This window comes from Raphanus sativus, unplaced genomic scaffold (assembly GCF_000801105.2).
Source record: "Raphanus sativus cultivar WK10039 unplaced genomic scaffold, ASM80110v3 Scaffold0031, whole genome shotgun sequence".
Classification (NCBI taxonomy): domain Eukaryota; kingdom Viridiplantae; phylum Streptophyta; class Magnoliopsida; order Brassicales; family Brassicaceae; genus Raphanus; species Raphanus sativus.
Window position 1 is genome coordinate 79,363 of NW_026615355.1, and position 14,785 is coordinate 94,147.

At 33.5% G+C, this 14,785-nt stretch overlaps 1 protein-coding gene across 1 annotated transcript; it reads right to left on the reverse strand.

Moving 5' to 3' along the window:
- Window positions 1-1,681: 1,681 nt before the first annotated feature.
- Window positions 1,682-4,879, reverse strand: LOC108849966 (VIN3-like protein 2). Its single transcript, XM_056995731.1, has 3 exons — window positions 4,717-4,879; window positions 4,568-4,640; window positions 1,682-3,805 (listed from the first exon to the last, which is right to left on the reverse strand). The coding sequence occupies exons 2-3, from the start codon at window positions 4,584-4,586 to the stop codon at window positions 1,878-1,880; spliced, it is 1,947 nt and encodes a 648-aa protein (XP_056851711.1). The 5' UTR covers window positions 4,587-4,640; window positions 4,717-4,879; the 3' UTR covers window positions 1,682-1,877.
- Window positions 4,880-14,785: the final 9,906 nt, after the last annotated feature.

Genomic DNA, 14,785 nt, shown 5'->3' on the forward strand with positions numbered 1-14,785 from the left:
TTGTGTTGTGTTTTATTTAGTTTCTTCTCGATTTCCTTCTTTTTATCCTATTTTCACATGATTTTAGAGTATAGCCTGAAATTTTAGACCTTTTAAAATTATTCCTTTTTATAACAATTAGGCAAATTATCTATCTCTAAAGGTTTCTTCTACAAATTAATGAATGGAATGATAAATTCTTTAAGATACATTTGTCCAGAAATTATGATGTTCTAAAGATTATTCCCAAGAAAAAATTATACTTATAAGTTGGTTTATAGTGGATTTTCTGGTTTCATTTCTTTGGAAATGAAGAATTTCAATAAATAAGTATCTTCAAATCATTTAGGTGAATTCTCACTTGCTAAAGTCTTCAAAAAAATACGATGACTGATTTGGTGTTTTCTGAATATGTAATTTATTGGTCTTAACTCCTCTTCTTTGCAGTAGCACTATTGTGAAGGTGACATAGCTATGAGATTTAAGCAGAGGAGGAGATGAAGTGGAGCAAAAGGGTGCCCCCCAAGGAACATCAATATGACAACATCATCATTCTTTAAAGGAAATTTGCATATACATGGGATCTCATGTAAGAAACAATAATCACCTAAAAATAAAATATATTATTCTATACCATTATATATACTAAGCACGCCATAAAATGTTTTTAATAATATGTGATAATTGTTCAGTACACCAATTATTGTATTAGAACTACTATTTAAATGTTATGTTTCAGAGTTTTTCTCTTTTTGGACATTTTTTCCAAATCATTTCAATCATCTACAAATCAATTTTTAAAGATTGTTCTTTAGTTTTAAAAATTTAATATAGATAAATATCATAATTTTATAGAAGAATTTATTCATTTTTGGCTCTGTAAACCTTTTTAATTATTGTATTCATGAATTAGTTTTCTTACAAAATAACTAAAACCTATGTACAAACAATCAACGCTTCAGGTAACCAAACAGGAGATACTGAATCAATTTTTTTATTTTTTTAAAATGGAAACAGTTATTTCTAAAAAGAATGTATGCTTGTTATTATAATTTTCTGTTACAATTTGCTCATTTATCTAATTTGATGGTTCTTGATCAATATATACAGAAATGATTTTTTTTTTTTGACTAAACAGAAATGATTTTAGTATGAAATATATTCATTGAACAGTGTGAGGAAGCGAGTGTAGGCTGTGTAGCGTAGCAAATAAGAATTAACGGTTACAATTTTTTTTTGGTTCATTTCCTGGAAGTTAACAACTACATAATCTTGGGAAAACCCACTAAAATGTTTAAATATAATCTTGAGATTACGTAAATTTTCATTTTCTCTCTCGCAGGTCATCATCATCATCATATACAATGAAAGGATCTCTCCTTACACAACATAATTAAAAATAGGTCATTAAATAAAATACTCCCTCTGTTTCATAATAAGTGTCATTCTGAGTTTATTTTCTTGTTACACAAAGAGTGTCACTTTACAATTCCAATGTAAATTATACTAACTTTCAGCTGAAAATTAATTGCAAACTGCATTGATTTTATAAATAATTTTATTTATCTAAAATACTATTGGTCAAATAGGTATAATTAATTACAACTTACATATATTTCAACAACTTTCTTAATCTGTGTGAAAAATGTCACAACGACACTCTTTAAAAAACGGAGGGAGTAATTGATATGAGTCAACGCAATTATAACTAATTTTATAATCCACTAAAATAAATAATCAAAACCAAAATAAAAGCTATTCGATACCAACGGTACTTTCCTTTCATGGAAATGTTCCAATAATGCAAACTTCCCAATAATAATAATAAATAGTCTTGAAAATGATTTTGAGGGGAAGAAAAAAACAAAAACAGAACGCAGACGCACATCTCTATCTCTCTAATGCCACAACTTCATACAGAATCCAGACTTGACAACCGCAGACGCGCCACCTCCAACCGCAGAACAACGCTTAGCCAAAACGTGGTCGTTGAAAGTATGAACAAGCTGCTCAGCTAAATCCATAGGATCATCACTAAACGTATCAATGAATATCTTCACAACTCTAACCTCTTGTGGCGTCGCTCTTAAACCGTACCAAGTCAGAAACTTCTGTCTGAACTCCTTATCAATGTGTCCTAAAGACTCGAGCTGTCTTATGACACTCACGCAGTGCTTAAAACCACTGTCTGATCCTCCGTTTGCCGAGTGATGATCACCGTTTTCTTTAACCGGTTTACCGTTTCTCGCTTGACGGTTCTTGGTTTGGTCCGACCTGAAGGGAGTGATGGGCAAACTAGCATCTGAACTGTTCCGGTTACTGACAAGATTGGTCGTAGTAACCGGGACTGGAGCTTCTTCCTCATCCAACAACACACTCCCTTCAACGTTCTTCTCCGTCTCCACAACGCTAGAGTCTTGTTTGTTGTTGTTCTGTAAGAGATTCTGAGGAGCAATGTAACCGTTGTTGGACTCGGCTTCGACAGAGGAAGGGTTAGAAGACAAGGTGCTGCAGTTTGTGAGAGGGCTCTCGCTTCTCTCGACCACTTCTTCAGGGCTGCCACGAGTCAAAACATTGATCTCATCGACTCCCACTTCTCTCGTTCCGCTATAGGACACAACTTTGAAGCAGTACTCAGACGCTGGAGCTAGTCCAGAGACGACGAACCTTGCGTTTGGAGTAAACAATGTGCAAGTAGACTTCTCCTGGTACTCTTTGTCACTGACCTTACGATGCCATATGCTGTAATGAACGATGTTTGCAGGCGAGGTGACTTCGTTGGAAGCTAGAATCACAGTGAGTGAAGTGGCGTTAACGTCCTCGAATCTGATCTTGGCTGGTGCTGTGGTTGCTGTATCTGCAGATACCTCAGGAGGTGGAGTTTCAAGTGGCTGAAGAGATTCAAGAGCAGAGGAGCAAAGCTTCTGCACATCAGGTCCAGATTGTAGTCTGTTGACAATACCTCTACCCATTTTCATAGGGAGACCAGAGAGAGGACCACCCACATCAGCTTCAAGACTCTTCACAGCTTCATCCACAACCTCGCAAACGTCTGGGAACTTAGTATATCCCTTCACAAGTCTCTGGACTAGTAAAAGACGGTAGCAAAGAACGTCTACCCTTCTTGTTTCTTTAGCAATCGTCAGTTGCTTCTTCCAACACTCAAGCAAGCTGTTTGGTTTACCACAAGAGACGCAGTAGAAGCAGCAGCACTCTTCACCTTCTTTATCTTTTGCAAGACCAGACTTTTCACTCTTGAAAGCACATTCGAGATGACAAGAGAATCCGCAAGAATCACCTTCAAAGGGAGGGTCAGAGCTGCATGTTAACCAGAGACTAGGATCTTTGTTATCATCATACTTGAGACAAATGCAGCAGGAACACCTTCTGCAAAAGGAGTCTTCTTGTCTCAACATGGCCCTGCAAGCCAGATTGTTGCAGTAGTGGATAGCATTGTTGCAGCTCACTGAGGGATTGTTGATCGTTGGAACCACATAACGAGTAGGGTTATCAACCTTCCTTGGTCTCTTTGAGTTTCTCTGAAGAGGCAAAGAATCAGAAGAACCTCCTCTCTTGTTACCATCATGCTCTCCAGAGTTTTTCTTGGATATAGTTTTTAGAAGAGTCTCTATGAGCTTGACTTTGGTCAAGCCAGTGTACTTTCTTTCTTTGCCCATTTCCGCGCAAAGGATCTGTAGAATGTCTTTGCGGCTCCATGCTTGCAGCACTTCAGTAGCTAGAAGTGGTTGCGTTGATAGTTCATAAACAAGATGTATCTTCTCTTCAACACTCATTCCAACGCTTTTAGATGAGTCACCTGCAGCTCCTGTATATGGAAGAAGAAGAAGAAGAAGAAGAAGAAGAAGAAGAAAAGGGTGTGAACATCACAAGTTTTGACTTAGAACAATGCCATAACAAGAAACACAAAAATCATGCAAAGCAGGAATCTGCCTTGAAAGCTTGTTTCTGACTTTGATCTTACACAAATGCTGATACTTTATGCAAACAAGATGCCAAAGCAAAGATCATGTCCTTTAGAATACAATCCTAAAAAATGGACCAAGATCTCAAAAACAAAGAAGGATGAGCTGCCATCAAAGAATAAGAGAACCAAAAAGGATGATTCTTTCTAGGTCTAAGAACCCACATTCATCATAGAACAAGAGAATCAAAAAGATGACATATAATGGAATCTTATTCTATATCAGAACGAAAGCCTTTGACCTACTATTAAACTAAAAAAATAAAAATAATTCATCAACCAATGATAGTGGAAACAAACCAAAACACAGAATATGGAGTTAGAACCGACCACAACAAAAGAAAAGTTGAAGACACACCATCACAATCACCAAAGAGAAAACATATTAGATCTTAGTGAATGCTACAGTAATATTCAAGGGAGAAAACAAATAAAAAGTCTCCAACTTTCATTGTTAAAATAGAAAAAAACAAATTTGAACAAACCAAATAAGCATCCAAAGCTTCATAATTTGAACATTTTACATAGGGAACAACAAAGAGAGACACAGATATCGATAAATCTTAAGCAACCCAATGAAACCAAAAAGTTATAAACATTACATACCATCAACAGAAGAATCCATAGAGACAAGAAGAACGTTAAGACAAGTGATCAAACCCACATTACCATAAGAAACCTGCCATGTCCAAGAACATAAAGTTAGAGAAACCAAACAGAGAGATCGGTGAAAAAGACAAGTAAGATGGGTTTACCAAACAAGAGAAGCTATACGTCGAGCAAACAAACGTTTTGTTTTCTACTCTCCCTCTTCGGAAGAAACAGAGAAGAGAGAGAGAGAGAGAGAGACGATGTGTCCTGAGCAAAGGAAGAGAGAAGATGAGGGAACTGTGGGAGGAAGAAGAAGAGAGAGAGAGAGAGAGAGAGAGAGAGAGAGAGAGAGAGAGAGAGGTCTATAGAGAGATGAGGAGATTGAAGTTTATTGGTGGGACCCAAGAAAGGGTTAACATACAATTTTTATTTATTTTAAACCCTTTTTATTCACGTTACTTCTGTGGTTTCGTTTTGGGGTAAAGTTCTTTACTTTTATTTTGACCATATTGTATCTTGACAAATGGTTATCACCAACTCCTTCAATCTATAGCTAAATATTCAAACTTATACATTCAGTTCTACCTAAATTTAAATTGAATACTAAATATGAATACAGTGACCTATTTACGGATAATTTATAGCTAAAAACCACACAAAACCACTTCTAAAATATGTAGATCCACCGAAAACTATGTAAATCTATACTATTAAAGCAGGATCTTATTGGTTTTTTTACTAAAAATACCTTTTCATTTACTAATATTGCATATTTCATTAAGGGCAATCAAGTAATTAATAACACATCTATATTGGGCCATTTTTTGGATCCAGCCCACTTCCCACATCAGATCTCTCTTGGGCTATTTGGGCCGACTAAAAAATCAAATCCAATTTTTATTTTTTTCTTCAAATTCAAATAATTTATTTTCAATCATTCTTAATATTTTGTGTTGTGAACAAAAAATAATCACATAATTATTATGTTTTTTCTTTTTTTAATATAATTTAAGCATTCATAAAAAAAAATTTGATTTTTTCATTGAAAAGTATAAATCTTTACTAAAAGTATATAACTTTTTATTTAAAAAATTAGCCACATAGTGAAATTAATTTTATCAGAGTTATACCAACTTAATTCATTAAAAATAAAGTTCAATTTTTTTAACATAAATACTCATTAGATCTGGACGTTCGAGTACGGATCGGTTTTTTCGGGTATCGGGTTTTTAGAGTTTTGAAATTAAACCATATTCGGGTATTATAAAATTTCAGGTCGGGTTCGAGTCGGGTATTTCTGGATCCGGGTGGGTTCGGTTCTCATGCATAAGAACCTGAAAAATAACCAAATAACCAAAGTATCTAAAACAGATTCGGTTATTTGTACTCAAAGTAACCAAAGTATCCGATTAGGTTCAAATTTTTGTATCCAAATTACTCAAAAGTAACCAAAAGTAACCAAAATATTCATTCTATACAGTTTTTTGGATAAACTTTTATCCAAATTATCATATTTTATCCAAAAATGCTCAACAGTACCGAAAATAACTACTATAGTTAACTTATAATATTAATTTAAAATATTAAAATAATTATAAATATAATTAATAAAATCTATTTTTAGATATATATTCACATTTTGGATATCTTCGGGTACTCATTCAGTTCTCGGTTCGGGTCGGATTCGGGACCGGTTCTTTGGATATAGCAATTTAGAACTCATTCGGATATTTACCCCGAGTCTGATTGGTTCGGGACCCTGATAAAAAAGTTTAAGTCTTTTATAAAAAAACAAATATATGAAAATATGACATTTACTAAATATTTGTCAATTTAAAAAAAATAAAGGAAATAAATCCACGCTTTGAAAGCGCGGATCAAAATCTAGTACATTTTATAACAAAACAACATAACTTAGCTGTTTAGAAAATAATCCCCATGTTGTATATTTTACCAAATATTAGAACAATTGTAAATTTTGTATGTAAAATGTAGTTACATATACAGAAAAAAATTCAGTATGTATTTTGAAAACAGAAATTTGTTCCTAAATAAAAATTTATAGATAACCACACAAGAATTGTCTAATGTAGGTCAGTTTTGAGAAGCTAAATTATTCGAATTTGAAATAATTTTACGACACTTAATCTATGTAACCATGCAAATATGAGAGGCATAATTTATACTTCATCTGGATAACTAGAAATTTTTTTATTTGTGAACTGTATTTTCTTTTAAGAGATTAGTATGTGTTCTTCTATAAATAGAGGATACTCTAAAGTAATCAAAAACAACTCATTTTCTAAAATCATTTTTGGTGAAAGGTCTATTCCAAAAAATTTAAGAAATGGAAGAGTATTCTTACTTGTCAATCATGACAAAATCATACAAATGCCATGGAGTTTTTTCCTTGTATAAATAGTTTTTGACTCATATTCCATGAATAATTATGTGACACTTATCCTATCTTAATTTTGTTTTATATTAAACACTATGACACATGTTAGATTATCATTGGCATCTCCCATGTATTCTATACGTGTGCGTGTTATGGGAATAGTGGCTAACTGGCTATCATCATAAACTGAGAAGACTTGGTTTTGAAAGGGAGAACGACATGTCCCTAACAATGTACAATGGCAACAGCTATGGTAAATAATGAAATATAGTATCAATATATCATTAGCATTTATTTATTGGATCACAAGTGGTCTAGACTCTAGAGAATGATAAACAATTTGGATTCTTTTGGGTGTACCGTGTACCATTACCATATCATACTTAGCGTTTCGTAAATATTTAATTAGTCTTCGAGAACGCATCTATCTTATTAAAGTAGAAATACTTTAAGCTTTTGTTTGGAAACATAGATAATAGTAAAAAAAATATAATATTGTTTGGATAAATAGATAGTAGTATATTAAGAAAAATAATAATGAGCTTAATTTGAATCATAGATTATTATGGCCCAAAGTACAATTAACATTATTTTTGGGTTTTATATGATTGTTATAAATTTGTTAAAGAAAATTATAAAATTATTTATAGTTTCTTTTGAAGGGATTTTGAATAAATAAAGAACAAAATGTAATTTATTTATATAAATATATATTTTGTATGATATTTTCTGTTTTCATATATTTTAAACACTTTTCACAAAAATTTCTTGATATATAATTTAAAAAATACAGTATAACTATATAAGTGATTCACCTCATGAGTTATTATGTGTATTTAAGAGTGAAACACCATTGTTAAGTAAAAGAATTATTAAATTACAAAAGTATAAATATTTGTAAAATTCTTACTACTGTGTTTACGGGTTACAAACGCCTTTATAACACAATACAGAGCTGAAATACATAGTTTAAACAATAAACAAAAGTAGTAAAACTGAAATCGTTAAATGTTAGTTTTTTAAGTTTGTAAATACTGTAAATTCATTCATAATTATTTATCAAAAAATATATACATATTTATTCCTAAAATTTTGGAAGATTTTGCGTGGGAATCTTCTCATTTAAACCAAAGTCCAACACTTAATCTCCACGAAAATAGAATAGAGATTCGTTGAACACTTCAAGGTTGTTGCTTTTGGTGGTACAATTACGAAATAAAAAGTTTAAATAATAAACAATAAGCAATACAATTTCGTTCAACCAATTTAAAGTCTTGAAATGTTTATATATATCATAAAAACAAAAAACCAGCTCAATATCAATGTGGATGCGCGAATCAGTTTCTAATATTATTTACCACAATAAACTAAAGTAGTAAAAATTGTACCCATTAACTTTTTTGGTTTTCAAAATTTTATATATATCATAAAAATTGGACGGGTTAAGATCTAGTTTAACTTATAATAAACGACTAACCGTTAATATAAGTAATGTTTTAGTCTTTCGCGAAAATGAAAAGATACCTGATCTATTTTCTTGGTTTCTTGTCTTGTGAATGCACGCCTGGCATAGTCGCAGACTTATATAATATATGATTAACAGGTTTTGGATTTGTATGTCCATACATTCTTCAAGTGTTGTATTAAATCATGTAATCTTTTATTAAAAAAAAGTATGCGAGTAAACCCTTTTCAACGCAAATGAAACTTATGACTTCCAAAACTCATATATTTTCATTGACAATTATGAGTTTGAAATTACATCAAATAAAATTACATCAAATAAAATAGACTATTTAAATATAACAGTCTCTCCATCGTTATTAATGGTAGAAAAACAGTTGACTGCTTAATACGAGAGGAAAACAAGAAACAAAGAACTGTCTAGAAATTTTGCCCAAAAAAAAAAAAAAGTGAACTGTCTAGAAACTGTAATTGTTCGATTTATTGGTACTAAAAGTCTAAAATGTAACTGCGTACTTGTATTCGTCATATATACAAGTATTATCTTGGCTCATCTATTACAATAAAGCAATAACACATGAAACAATCAATTTACATTTATTAATCGAGCGCCTAAGCGAGAGTACCTATTAATGAAGTAGTATATGCTCGGCTTGCACAGTCGTGAGTTGAAAGTTTGAAACAGCCGTTTTCGCCTAATTTTAAATCCAAAACATTATGTAGTTATAAAAAACATACGATCGAAATAAGTCTAAACTTTTACTACAGTTAATTTAATACTTATGAATGTATGTTCAGTACAACATTACGAGCTGGATTTCACAAGTTAAAGATCATATATGTGCGAGAAAATGGTTAGACTAATGGTGGAAGAATCAAATACTATGGATTGGCAAGTGGCAGCAAAACATATAAAGGAAAAACATTTAAAGTATGACAATTTTAATGTCATCAGCCCATGTGGTCCCTAATAAGGGTTTGCTTGTGAGTTGTGACTGCTTTACCACAAAAAATCATAAATCATCGCATGGGGTAAGTACGAAAAGAGAGCTAGAAATATCATTTACGTTTCATACTAATATTTAGTCTTTGAGCAAGCTATAATATTTTTATTATTTTTAAACTGAACAAGATATAATATTATGTTGAAAAATAGTTTTCATCGTATGTAACATCAAATGAAGCATAGTATTCTATTACACTAGAGGGATATCTGGTTCTATATGTATCAAAAGACAGAACACGAATCCGAGCCGGCTTTATTAAGTTTAGATCAGACTGGTTTTTATATAATTATTAGTCTCAAGAACATCTCTGGTTGAGCCTATTTACGATCAGCATGACCTTGTTAATTTTAAAGAGTTGGAACAAGACAATTCAATTTTACACAACATCATACTTGATAAGTGATAACATACATCTAAATTTATTATTAAATCTTCTCGCATAGGTCCTGCAAAGGTAAGGGGCAGATTGATAATATATATTATTGATTTTGAGTTTTTTTTATCTCACTACGTACTATCATCATTTTTTGAACGAACATATCATTATATTAAAATAGGAAACGTAGTGAATATAGCCTAGTGGGTTTATTATATCAGGCTAGTGGTTTCGTCATACCAAAGTCGGAGGTGTGAAATTGTTTTGATTGAATATACAATCATCATAGATTTCATAAGTGGCGTGTGTTTTGGCATAACACACACTTAATAGTTTACTTACGTCGGTAGAAACTTGAAAGGCGGAAGTTTGTTCTTTTTTTCTCTTTTGATTGTTTTGAAGAAGAGTGTATAAAATATGCTTACACCAAATTCTTCAGCTTAATAATTAAAACTTTATCACAAAAAAGGGGCACAGACTTGTAAATGGGTACATATATGGTCCATCCGATCAACATAATCATGCACTTTGTAGCGCTTTTATGGCAATTTAAAGAAATCGCACCAACCGAAACATGCCACATTACTAATAAATGCATATAATAAATTAAAATTAAAGAAAGTCAGATTTCTATAGCAAACTGTCGTGAATTCTCAGTGATCTTTAGTTTATTGCTTTCTCGGCAACAAATCGACACATAACATAACACAAAGTTACAGAAAAGGAAGGTCGCAAAGAAGATTATCTATGTGCGGAAAGGGCAGATGATCATCTCTTTTTTTCCTAATCCATTTTAATTTCCTAAAGCGTTACTTCATATCTTATATTAATATGGAGAAGAAATGTTATTCTCATAGAGGTTGTAAACAAGACAATGAGGACGATACAGACAGAAAAGTTTGGAGTTTAAATATTTTGTTTAGAGTATCTGCTGCTTTGTTATTGTATTACAGTTTGAGTTCTCTTATTGTTTTTTTATTGAGACAACAAAATCAATCGATTGTAAGTATGAATTGATACTTCCCTCGCTTAACCATAAACATTTTGTGAGGCCTTGCACGCCTACGAAATCTAGGCCTACTTCTAAAGAAAACAATTAAGGCCCAACCAGCCTGATGAACTTGCTCTTGTTATATCCTTACAATCTTCAGAAAAAAATTGATGTTTGAGACTCTTTTTCCAATGCCCAAGTATTTGCCTCACCTCAAAAGCTCAAAAGCCCAAGTTAATACACAAGTCTCGAAATTGTATGGTTATGTAATGTACAGCCCATTAGAAACTAGCATTTTCAATAAAAATATAAAAACTAGTAATTTTGGGGATCGTTTCTGGACAAAATATTTATAAAAGTGAGTTTATAAACTATGTTACGTGAAATTGAACCGGAACGCATAAATGAAAATATCAATAAATTATAAAATTTATGACTAAAATTATATGATTCAAACTAAAAATAATAAATTATGTTATGAATATTGTGTGATGTCTATTATGGAATGTTCTAGATTTACTTGTTCCCTACTCCAAGTTACTTGTTCCCTACTCCAAGTTATTAGACTTTGTCTCCAAGTTATGTAATCCTATATAAGGAACTCATTACTCATTGAATAATAACAATTCATTCCTCTCTAAGTCATACGACTCTCTCTCTCTCTCTCTCTCTCTCTCTTTAGTTCGATCTATTTCTAAGACAAGAACACTAGGATTAGAACACGTTATCAGCACGATCCTGCTCCAAGATCAACCAAACTCGGAGATCATCATAAAACCCTAGCCGCCGCCAACCACTTCTATCTCTAAGATCTTTTACATTCAGTTGTTTCTTAGATCTTAAACTAATCATACTTTGAATCTTTTCTTTGCTTGATTGATTAAGGTTTCTAAGAAAGGAACCAGGAGAAGAATCGGCAAAGATTAAGGTAAGATCTCAAGAATCCTAATCTTTACTTGTGGTTCAAGCAATTCGGATTTCAAACTTCTCTTCATCTTAAATCCGATTTTAAAAGGTTTTGCGATTTGATTTGGTTGATTTTAGTTCTTTGTTTATTTTTAAAAATCAAAACCCTAAACCCTTAATAGTTTTACATGACTTTAGTTTTGTATGGACAACAAGTGATACCCCTTTAAGGATGACACGCTATATCCAAACAAAACTTAAGGTCAATGTTTAACCTAATCCTAAAATCAGATTTGAATTTAAAAACCCTAATCCTTAAAGTTTAAATCCGATTTTAAGAAACCCTAAACCCTAAAATATAAAGCATGTGATTACATGACTTTCGTTTTGTATGGACAACAAGTGATACCCCTTTAAGGATGACACGCTATATGTCCAAACAAAACATAGGTTAATGTTTTCCACATCTTTTGGTCGATGATGCACACCATAGTGTGGCTAGACCATGATTTTCTTTTAGGTCAATGATGCATACCAATAGGTATGACTAGACCATATGAAGTAAGGTCGATGATACGTACTCTTAAGTACGATTAGACCATAAAATAAAAATCAATGGTCGATGATGTTCACCCTCAGGTGCAACTAGATTTTTCACCCGTGATTCACGGTGATCATCCACGATGATCCCGTTGATCTATGATCCATGATGATCTTCGATGATCCGCGATGATCTACGATGATCAGTGATCCAAGGTGATCCACGGTGATCCTCGATGATCCACAGTGATCCACAATCACCGGTGATGGATGATGCGCACCACAGTGCAGCTAAATCACGATCCGTTTTATTTTGGTCGAGGATGTGTACAGAATGGTACTACTAGACCATTAAACCGCATGGGTCGATGTAGCATACCATATGGTATGGCTAAACCATGCACTCGTCCCATCCCACTATTTTCAAGGATTTATAAATCAAACAAGTTGATTAAGAGATTGATGAGTTATGAGAAAATAAATTTCTAAAAAGAATGCAAACTGGCCGTGTGGTCCCTCTTATTTGTTTGCTGGCCGTGTGATCCTGATTGAATAATAGCCGTAAGGCATTGATCACGCAAAGATGACCGGCGTGTGATCATGAGTGGCCGAAAGGCATTGATTATACACACAAGCCGTATGGCTTATTGTTTACATACTGGCCGAGTGCCTTTTATTTCTTGGATAGCCAATGGCATCAGAAATTGTATGTACTAACACTTAAATCATTTTGATATGAGTTCAGATGTTGAGATTCCAACCCATGGACTATGATACCCTAGATATCTCTGGAGAGAACTATCTAAGATGGACAATAAATATCTCGGTTATACTAACGATAGAAGGTCTTAGTGAATGTATCATCAAGGATGATCATGGAACCGAGAATGAGAAATATAAGGCATTAACAGTAATGCGCCATCATCTCAATGTGGAACTGAGAATCAGTACCAAGATATACAAAGCCCTCGATGCCTTTGGAAAGAGTTAAAGTCCAGATACACTAAGGTGATATTACCAAAGGCAAGGCATGAGTGTGATGAGCCCTCAGTTTCCGGGACTTTGGGTCCGTGGAAAAATACAATTATGCTCTATCTAAAGTAGCTCATACACTGATGTTTTATGGTGAAAAGTTGACAGAGGAGAAATTACTTGAAAAAGTTTTCTCCACAGCAGATCCAAAAAGATCTATTCCTACAACTAACCTATCGAGATAAAGGTTTCACCACATACAACGATCTGTTCTTATACTTATCTCAAAATGAACAGATGAATCAGATGAAAGATGATATGAGCGGCTATGAGGCAGATAGTGATGATGAAGAATCCATGGGAGCCACGTCCAAAGTGACAGATGGAGTGGCCGGCTAGACCATTGTCTAAAGCCTTTAAACATTCTGACTTCATACTTATGATTTGGTGTTTTGTCATTCAAAATTTCATAGCATTAATAAAAGTTTTTCTTTTATCTTCATTGATTGATTTGCTTGAAAATATTTTTTGATTGACAAATGAGAATGAAAACTCGAGAAGAGTATGTCTAGACCACCCACGCCTAAGGCATGGCCTTAAGAGGCACGAAATTTATCACCTAAGACCCATTGAGAGAGACCCAAAATCCCCACTGGCCGTGGACAAGGATACCACAGTAACCGTGGTTGTAGATCCAATCATGGCCGAGGAGGGAGTAAAGGTCGAAATGGCATTACAAGCCACATCAAAATGGTTTCAATAATAAACCAATGGGCAAAGCAAAGAAAAAGGAAATGTTCCTTTAGCTATGAAAATCGCCAAAGGCCATAACATATAAAAGAGGTCGAGACTACATTCTCCCTACTGATCTATACTATGCTAAGGATCAGTGTGATAAGGCATAAAAGCCTAGGTAACCAGTAAGGTTCACCAACGAATTTATACACTTTATGGCATGACCGGATTAGCCATCCTGGTCCGAACTTGATTATTAAGGCACAAAGAGTTATCCCATAAGATCTCACGTTGTGAAACATGTACACAAGGGAAACTCAGTAGGCTTCATTGTTCCAAGTAACACGAAAGTATAATCTGATCATGAGGGTAGTGAGGACAAAATCCGTGATCATGACCAGAACCACATTTCGTGTATCATGGTCTAAAACCATGCTGGCCGTCCAAGCATTACGTTTAAGTGAGGACAAAAACAAACGTATTTTATATAGCATGTTCATGAGGGGGAGAATAAACACTTCGTGTGGTCCATGACCATACTATAAAAACCCAAACATTGATAAGCTGGCCGAAGGCCATAAGGCATTATAGCTTGGCCGTATAAGGCATAACCTATAAGTTGAGACTTCAAAAGTCTATAAGCCTTGAGTACACCACAAGAATACATGTATGAAAAAATAAGATACACAGGCCATATAAAGTGAGCATAGATATTCCCGTCTAAAGATGATAAAGGGTCATAATCCAGATATAGACCATCCTAAGGACTTTATGTATAAACCACCACATACCTATGTGCCATCTAGGATGGAATACCTCAACTAAGGATGAGATGAAAATCGGA